General features: G+C 48.8%; 1 protein-coding gene across 1 annotated transcript in view; it reads right to left on the minus strand.

Moving 5' to 3' along the window:
* PLEKHG4 (pleckstrin homology and RhoGEF domain containing G4) overlaps positions 1-9,141 on the minus strand; it is a 164,157-nt gene extending 155,016 nt beyond the window's left edge. Inside the window, 2 exon segments of the mRNA XM_054049240.1 lie at positions 8,964-9,044; positions 9,046-9,141. Coding sequence (XP_053905215.1) covers positions 8,964-9,044; positions 9,046-9,141 — 177 coding nt within the window.
* Between the last annotated feature and the right edge of the window lie 532 nt (positions 9,142-9,673).

A 9,673-nucleotide genomic window follows, 5' to 3' on the forward strand; every position in this document is an offset into this window, starting at 1 on the left:
GTTATGGGTCAGACCTCAAGGTCCATCATGGACATCAGAAGCTACTAGAAGTTAAGAATTTTCTTTGGACTGAAGCCTACTCCTAGAAGGGAAGATGAATTTGATCCATGGATGGATCAGGCTACCCAAATGCTACAAGAGTGGACTGTGGCAGATGGGGAAATGAGGAAATGAGTGGCTGAAAGTCTTTGTGAGGATGAAGTATAGCAGGCCCATCAGAAAGCCCACTACTATAGTAGCTGCCCCCATTGTCTCTAATTCTGCAAGAAATCAAACACTGACCTTGGTCAAAAGGATAGAGGAGTTAGAATCTCATCTTGCCATGCTACCTGTGTTAACACCCATGGGTAAAGTCATTGCCCTCAGTGTCACTGCAGCCATGGCACAAAGAATATGGTGATAGATCCTTTCCCCTGAGAAATTCTTCTAGGGGAAGGAGCAAGGACTGTTTCCCTACTAGATCAAGTGAGCCGGTGAGAATTTTGGGGCCTAGGATAGGATTTTTCTGTTAGATTGTGGAGAGTATAGCCACACTGCTCACAGGTGTAAGAATCCTGAAAACTTAAATGCTGTTCTCAGTGGTGGCCGATGACAGAACAAGGAGCAATGGTCTCAAGTTGCAGTGGGGAGGTCTAGGTTGGATATTAGGAAACACTTTTTCACTAGAAGGGTGGTGAAGCACTGGAATGGGTTACCTGGGGAGCTGGCAGAATCCCCATCCTTAGAGGTTTTTAAGGTCAGGCTTGACAAAGTCCTGGCTGGGATGATTTAGTTGGGGTTGGTCCAGCTCTAAGCAGGGGGTGGGACTTGATGACCTCCCGAGGTCCCTTCCAACCCTGAGATTGTATGGTCCTATGAATGATGTATTGAAGACAAATGTCAGGGAAACCACAATGGGCCCCAATAGGGAGTGTTCTGGGCCCCAGAAGAGAAATCACTGCAGACAAATTCCAGTATTAGAGACCAATCTACAGAATTCTCCTTTGACTCCAATACCAGATGGACTACGTGGACCCCAAACCAAAATTGAAGTGAAGGTTAACGTTTGGAAGTGTAAAGCTGTTTTGGACAGTGGTTCCCGGGTGACTCTTCTCTTCAAACCATTCTACAATCAGCAATTGAAGAATATACCTATTCACTACTGGAAGGACTATCAGTATGGGGACTCTGCGACACCAGTTTCCTGTACCTTGATATGTGAACATAGAATTGGAATTCCGCAAAACCGTTGTGGGAGTGTTCACCAAATCACATACTTTGGCCCTAATATGCCCAGCAACCAGCTACATTAACCAAGTACCCCAATAATTGGGACGAATGCCGATATGTTTGGAGAACTAGCCAAGGAGTGTTGAGAGTTGGTAGGAACCAAACATGCAGAGGCGCTTAATGTGCATTTCCTGTTCCTAGATGCCTGTCAGAGGAAGGAGAAAGAACAAATTGTGGTGCCAGAACAACCAGTAGGTCGAGTGATAAAAAGTAAAAAGTCTGTACCGACTCTACCAGGAGGTGCAACTTGTTATGTGGAAGAACAATTAGAGGTATCCAACCAAGCCGAGAACCAGATAGTGACTATTGAACCCCTGGCTGGGGACACCTTAATCCATGGTTTGATGGCAAATTGTGGAGTGACACACCTATCCACCAGGACTGTGAAGACAGTCGCAGTACCCTTGACAAATGAATCTGCCCACCCAGTCACTGTGTATCCTGGAACTCTATTGCCCATGTTTACCGTGTGGAGATAGTTAGTGGCTCCTACCGGAATAACAATGCCAATGTGATACTTGATACCTCTCATCTGAACTCTGGGGATTCCCCAGATCTACGTGTCTGGAAAGAACGATTAAAACAGAAACTTGCTCAGAGAACTAGCGTATTCTCAGAGAGTGAGTAAAGCACATCCCAAACCCCCTGAGTTTGTGCCCTCAAAGATGGCAGGGGGGTTACAATAGGTTTGTAGTTCACACTCATCACCACACTATCTGAGCATAACACATTAAGGAATGTGACTAGGATCGTCAGTCAGCCCCCCGAAATCATGAGATTGGCTTTAAAATGATGAGATTTTAAAAACAAACTATTAACGTAGGGTTCTTTCCATTTGTCTTCTGATTCCTAAGCTTTGGGAGGCACATTTTCAAGCTTTTTTCCCCCCACAATCATGAGAGCAGGAAACGTTTTTTTTTTTTAATAATCTAAGCAAAACAAGGCCCTTATACGCCACTTGATGGTAATTCTCCTTATGTCTGGCTGTAGATATCAACATGATAACTTTTGAACGCCATACCCAATCAATTCCACAGTTTCAGGGAATGTTCTAGACATCGATAGGCAGAACTCTATGGATTTTAGCGAACAGTTAGACAATCAGAGGAGGGAAATGGAGGACACACAGAGTCCCTGCCATCTGACCAAGGCTATGGCTAGTCTACATTACCTGCTGGATCGACGGGCAGTGATTGATCCAGCGAGGGTCATTTTATTGCCTCTAGTCTAAAAGACACGATAAATCAACCCCCGAGCACTCTCCCGTTGACTCCGGTACTCCACCGGAGCGAGAGGGGCAGGCGGAGTCGACGGGGGAGCGGCAGCAGTCAACTCACCGCAGTGAGTAGATCTAAGTTACATCGACTTCAGCTACATTATTCACGTAGCTGAAGTTGCGTAACTTAGATCAATCCGCCCAGTGTAGACCAGACCCTAGAGAGTTTACAGCGGTGCAGCTGCACCAGTGCAGCGGTGCTGCTGGAAGATCTATAATGTAGCCGCTCTAAGTCGAGGGGAGAGAGCTCTCCCATTAGCTTAACTACTCCAGCCCCAGCGAGCGGTGGTAGCTATGTCGGCAGGAGAAGCTCTCCCACCAACACAGCGCTGTCCACACTGGCGCTTATGTCAGTGTAATTTATGTCGCTCAGGGGGGTGGTTTATTCACCCCACTGAGCGACATAAGTCATGCCGACAGAAGCGGTAGAGTAGATGTAGCTTAGCAAACCCAACAGCTTCAACCAGGTCTGTAATTGTCTACGGATCTAAAACCGGGATCTAAAGCCCAGCTGAGTTGAATATATTGACACCCTAAACGATTTCTCCCCCAACCAGAAAGAAAAGAAATAATGGTGATGAGGGCCCACGGATCCCCTGGTATAGGCAGCGGGGTGGCAGTTGCAGGGAGTCCCTGAAATAGAAGGGGTGGAAGGGTGGCACACAGGGAGCTGGTGGGTGGAATGGAGGGATGCACGGAGTCCCTGGTGTGTGCAGTGAGTTCGGTTGTGAAGTACGCGAGCCCCTTGTCAGTGAAAGCCGAGCTTCTCGCCATGTATAACCCTTCTGCCAGGTGGAGTCGGCAGCAACCAGGCCCTCCTTACATAAGAAAAACACTAAATATGCAGATTCTGTTTCCTCTGTCTGCTTAGTAGAAATAACTTGTTCATCCCTGATCTTAACAGGAGTTCAAGGAGAGACTCAATGTGTTTTACATGGGGAATGCAGACAGGAAGCTGGGGAAATAACCTGGGGTAAACCAGACTAAAAGCCATCAGAGAACCTTACAGGGGACTCCTGGGCAAACTCTGGGAAGGACACAGAACAGGGTCTCTCTCTAAAAAGTAGGCTGTAGTTGTTGGGCTCAGTCATGTCACTTATACAGCAAGGAAAAATAAGCCTACTGCGGAAGTCTCTGGTCTGTGTGATGCAGGAGGTCAGATTGGATGATCATAGAGGCACCTTCTGGCCTTTAACTAACTCTCTCTCACACACACTCACCAGTGAGTGGTTGGAATGGGGAGAGTAAGCATCTGTTTGGATTTCCTTTTACAGTTCCTGCTGCTTCCTGGTATTGGCCATTTATCTAGCTATGACCCTGTGCTCATACCTCTCCTCTCTTCTGCATTTAGCAGTGAACACCCAAGATTTTCAAAAGGGACTAGTGTTTTTGTATGCTCAACACTTTCTAAAAATCAGGCCCCTTTTAAAGGCATCTCAAGTTGGACCCCAAAGTCACTTTAAAAATCAGAGCCTCTGTATGTTTGTTTCCACACCCAGGAATAGTCATGTGTTTGTCAAGAGGTGAGGGCTGTCCCCAGGGAAATGGGGTAGGGGATGGGTTGCTGGTGGAATCAGAGAGACAAGTTAAAGTAGCTCCATGTGAGCCCCACCAACATTAACACCAAAAAAAAAAAAAAGGAACCAAGTGTTCCCCAAACACTAGTGACCAAGACCTTACACACATTAAATCCAGGAAGCAGAAGATGATCAGGCCCTCTTGAGAAATGCTCTCCATCTGTGTGCAGCTGGCACTTATTACTAATAATTGGTATTGCAGTAGCACCCAGAGGTTCCAGCCAGGATCAGGCCCCATTGTGCTCGGCATACTAGTGGGAGACAGCCTCTACCCCAAACAAGTCTGCAGGCCGAACAGAAGAGACAAAGAGTGGGAAGGAAAACGGAGACCCAGTGAGTTGCCCATGGTCACACAGGAAGGCTGTGGCACAGCCAAGAGTAGGAATCAGGCTTCCTAGCCCCTGGACAATGCTGCCTTTTACCCCATGTTGTATGGCTTTCTAGCCTAAACTAATAGAGTTGGTATGCCTTTGCCAAGCACACAATGCACAACTCCAGTGCCTTATAAAAAACAAAGCACCACAATGGCTTTACAAGCATATGGGCCAATAAAAAGATATTACCTCATCCACCTTGACTCTTTACAAGCACAGACTGATTCACACTGGAAAAAAAAAACAGGGTGCCGGCGTTTTCAAATACCTGGGCTCCCTGATGCTTAGTACAGAAATACAAAGGACTAAAGCACAGTTTAGAAGATTGTCAAAATATGCAAATCTCCAGCATCTCCACTGTGAGCAGAACCATTCAATGCGTGAGTGCACAAGACATCCTGCAGCGAGCACACTTCTTCCCTCTGTAGCATGGCCCTTGCCACTGGCCTCCTGGTCCTTGAACCTGCCATCTCTTCTCTCCCCAATCACTCCATTAGAGCTACATTTGGCCCTGCAAAGTCCCTAATTGAGATGTTCTTGTTAGGCCATATGTTAGAGAAAGGGGGGGCGGAAAGTAGCAGACCATCCCAGAAGGAAAAATATGCCCCTAAAACTGTGGCTAGCCAGTGTATTCATTGGGCTGGAGGTCAGGAGATGTTATAGCTGCGTTTCAAGCGTACTTTGGATACAGTGGCCAGCCTGGTCCATATCAATATGTGCGCAATGCCATCTGCAGCACTCTCCCAGAATCCTCTCTCCAGCAATTTCAATCAGCCTGAAATCTTGCAGCACGTCTCATTTTTATTCCCATTCCCCTCACTGGCTTCCTAGCCATCTGTGGCCATTTGAAACTTTCCATTCTTACATATGATGCTGGCACCAGAGTCACTCCAGTTCCTGCCTTCCTTCAGCACTTCCAACCTTCGTGCTCCGTTCATTCATCCACTCACAGTCTCCTTACTGTGCGTCGCTTTGCCACCGCCCTTTCTAAATGGTGCATTCCCTCTCTTCTAGCTCCACTTCTTTGGAGTTCCCTTTCCTTCGGATCATCCTAAAGCCCTTCTCAAAACCTCTCTCTCTTAATGCTACTGCTTCCCAGGAGCACATTCTTCTTCCTTTTCACATGAGCCTGATGTCCTGCTCTCCCTCCCACTTGTTGACGTCTCTTTTGTTGGTGGGTATTGTTGGTCACTGCTTGATTGCTGTGTCTCTGCTAGCTTATTCCAAGGCTTTGGATAGTATAATCCAAGAGCCTGGTCACGTTGCTTCCTGAATCCATCTTTTGTGTGCTGCACCCAGACTCTGAGGGGCACGTTAGGTTTGTGGTGGTGCACTGAACCCCTCCGAGGCACAGTATTTAGCAGACCCGTTTTTTAAAGGATTTTTATTTATGTATCTAACCAGTTCAGAAAAGAGCTTCAGGAATGATTCCAGGTCTGGAAAACCTGCTTTACAGTGAGAAGCCAGGAAGCTCAATCAATTTAGCTTCACAAAACAAGGTCAAGAGGTGACTTGATCACAGTCTACCAGCACTTACATGGGGAGAAGATTTCTGAGAGAAGAAGGCTCCTTAGTCTTGCAGACAGGGGCAGAACAAGAGCCAGTGACTGGCAATAAAAGTCAGGAAAGTTCAAACAGGAAATAAGATGCAAGGGTTTTTTTTTTTCAAGTAAGGGTAATTAGTCATTGGAACAAATTGCTGGGGGGATGTGGTAAATTGGATGTCTTTCTAAAAGCTATGCTATAGTACAACCATACGTTACTGAGCAAGAGGCAGGAATAATTGGGTGAAATTCTATGGCCTCTGTTATGCAAAAGGTCAGACGACTAGATGAATATAATGGCTTCTTCTGACCTTAAAGTCTATGAATCTCTTCAACTGCAACTTCAGACACAGTAGCATTGAGGCCGGATTTGTAAAAACGGGTGAATGTAGAAATTTGCATGCACAATGACGGACTGCACAAAATCACTGGAATAAACACGTACATGGCTTGTAAGACAGGTAAACTGTAGTGTAATTGCACCTGCAGTGGAGGGAATTGTGCACACAAATCTGTGTAGATGTTTTTGATCAGGTAATTGTGCTTTTGGGGGGGGGGAGATGTAGGTCAGATGTAATGTGCTATCCTATGTGTGTGGGGAAAGGAATTATATTAAATGGCCATGTTAAGAGGCAGTCCTGTTCTCTTCTCCAAGAATAAAGTAGCTCCTGTTAACACTGGTACTTACCTGGTAATGTGTTCTGCTTCCTCTTAGCTTCAGCAGCTCCCACGCCCTCTTTTTAAGAGCGTTGAGTAGTTTGTTTTTACAGGGCACTTGACATCTTGGAGGTCATAATGTCCCTGCTCCGTGTTTGTATTGACTCCTTGGTGGAAAGGCCCGCCCTGCAGCATCTGTGTCCAAACACTTTCTTAACTGCACTCTTAGACATTGGGCCAAGCTTGTGAGAGTGAGTAGTTTCCAACACTCAAAATCTATTGTATCGGAGCAGCCAGAGGGAGAAACATCCTAGGGGTTCTCAAACTGGGGGTCAGGACCCCTCGGGGGTCCCAAGGTTATTACATGGGGGGTCATGAGCTGTCAGCCTCCACCCCAAACCCCGCTTTGAATCCAGCATTTATAATGGTGTTAATATGTTTTTAATGTATAAGGGGGGGGTCACACTCAGAGGCTTGCTATGTGAAAGGGGTCACCAGTACAAAAGTTTGAGAGCCACTGCCCAGATCTTCCAGTTCCTCCCTGTGTAGGTACAATATGGAAACCACAGAGAAGATGCACTTGATTATTAAACTAAGATGGACACCACAGAACTAATGCCAAAATGAAATCATTGCAAAACAGTGGTAGCATACAAACAAACCAAATGCAAAGCAAGATAACATTCTGAAATAGTGCAAACAAACTAGGGTTACCATATTTTGTGCCTCCAAATGGAGGACACTCCACGGGGCCCCGGCCCCGCCCCCAGCCCCGCCCATGCCCCCGCCCCAACTCCGCCCCCTCCCCAAAGTCTCCGCCCCTCCCCTGCTTCCCGCGAACATTTAATTTGCGAGAAGCCTGAAGCAGGTAACGGGGAGTGTGGGGGGAGGAGGCGCGGCCCAGGCTGGCCCCCGGCGGCTCCAGCCTGGGTCGGCTCGGCCCCCGGCGGCCCAGCGCACCCCCCAGCTATCCCGGACCGGCTCCCAGCTCCGCGACCCCGCGGCCCAGCGCGACCCCGCTACCCCGGACCGGCCCGCGGCCCGGCGCACCCCCCCCCCCGCTACCCCGGACCGGCCCGCGGCCCGGCGCACCTCCCCCCCGCTACCCCGGACCGGCCCGCGGCCCGGCGCACCCCTCCGCTACCCCGGACTGGCCCGTGGCCCCGTGGCCCGGCGCACCCCCCCCCACACTACCCCGGACCGGCCCGCGGCCCGGCGCACCCTCCCGCTACCCCGGACCGGCCCGCGGCCCCGCGGCCCGCCGCACCCCCCCGCTACCCCGGACCGGCTCCCGGCCCGGCACCGCGCCCCCGGCTCCCCGCACGGCACCATGCCCCTGGCCCCGCGACCCCGGCCCGGCCCCGCACCGGCCCCGGCCAAAGAGGCCCCGCCGAGCCCTCCCTCCCTCCTGATTTTCCCGGACATGCCCGGCTTTTGGGGATTTTCCCCCGGACGGGGATTTGAACCCCCAAAAGCCGGACATGTCCGGGAAAATCCGGACGTATGGTAACCCTAAAACAAACCCACGCTGCCACTCAAAACCAGCCAGGTAAAAGTCAGTCATCGGCAACTGGAACACGCTCCTGATCGGCAGGACTTCAGCACAGGGAGGGTTAACATTATTACTGAAATAGGAATGTGCACACTCCTGCCACACACGAATCAATCTAATCAGAGAAGGAAGCACAAGGCCCAGGCTGGTTTTCCTAATGCACTGGGGGTTAGGGGCGAGATTATCTTCTCATCCCACTGAAATTAGATCAGGCCAAAAACTTCTCTGTGAGGTGTTTTTTGTTGTTTTTTGGTTTTTTTTTTACAATTGAGAACTTCAGAGTCAGTGAAGGAAAAGTGACAGCAAACTCCTGGTGCTCTCACTGGACGCAGCTTTTCAGACACACACAGCTTTGCCCTGGCAAAGGACCGAGGAAGGAAAGCATACAAAGAAATGACACCAAGTCTCAGCTCCATTCCAGTCACTTGCCCTTCTAGTTTCCTTGCGGCTATCACATGAGATGTCTTAGTCCAAACTCCTCTCCGAGGACAGCTCTGCATCTCTCCAGCACAGTGGATCCAGACTGCAGCTAAGTTACAGACAAGCTTGGGGTCCTTTTTAAATTTATTCTTTCGGTTCAAATATGTTTTAATGTAAAAAATATCCAAAGACCCAAACTTTACTTCCTCGGATTAGCTCAGGCTCCCCCCGCAAGCCCCGACAGCAGCTGCAGTCAGTGCCCAGAAAAGCGATCTGTGTATCTGGTCTACTTACCATGTTTCTAAACTCCTTTATCCTCGCCCTCTCACTTCCAAAAGCAGCATTTTTTCTCTCTTTCTTCCATGATTTCCCCCCCGCAAGCTTTTACTCTCTTCTTATAAATACGCATAAACCACTGAACCACTTTGAGCGTGGAGCTGTAATCCAAGCCCTTGCCCGCCCCACTCTGCATTTCCAACTAATCTAACTCATGACACAGCCATGGGGCTGAGCTAGGGGACCCTGAAGGCTGCTGTGACAGCCAACAGACTGCGCTTTGTTTAGCAGTAATAGATGTAGTGACAAGTGCAGTAAACACTGGCTTCCATGTGCAGTGCACTACAAACCCAGCAATATACAAGCGCCATAAGGCAGAGTCAACAAAAGGCACAGACCTGTTATTCCAGAGCAGTCCCGTATAACTGATTTATACTTTCACTTAGCGGTTTCTTTGGAATATGTCTGACCTTACTTAGGAGACTTTCCCTTCATGCAAACACTCTAATTCAGAACTGAGGAAACGTACTGCTCTCTTTTTCCAGAAATAACATCTAAAGGAAACACTACATGTGGGGAGCATGCCAATGTCCCCTGAAAAGAGGCCTCAATCTATGCACGATTTTCAACAAAATTCACTTTCCGTTTCTGGAATGTAAAGAAAAGCAGAACGTTTTCTCCCAGAAGAGACCCCAAAGGATTTGGGGGGGGCAGGGGAGGGTGCCATA

This window comes from Malaclemys terrapin, chromosome 14 (genome assembly GCF_027887155.1).
Source record: "Malaclemys terrapin pileata isolate rMalTer1 chromosome 14, rMalTer1.hap1, whole genome shotgun sequence".
In the NCBI taxonomy this organism is placed as follows: domain Eukaryota; kingdom Metazoa; phylum Chordata; order Testudines; family Emydidae; genus Malaclemys; species Malaclemys terrapin.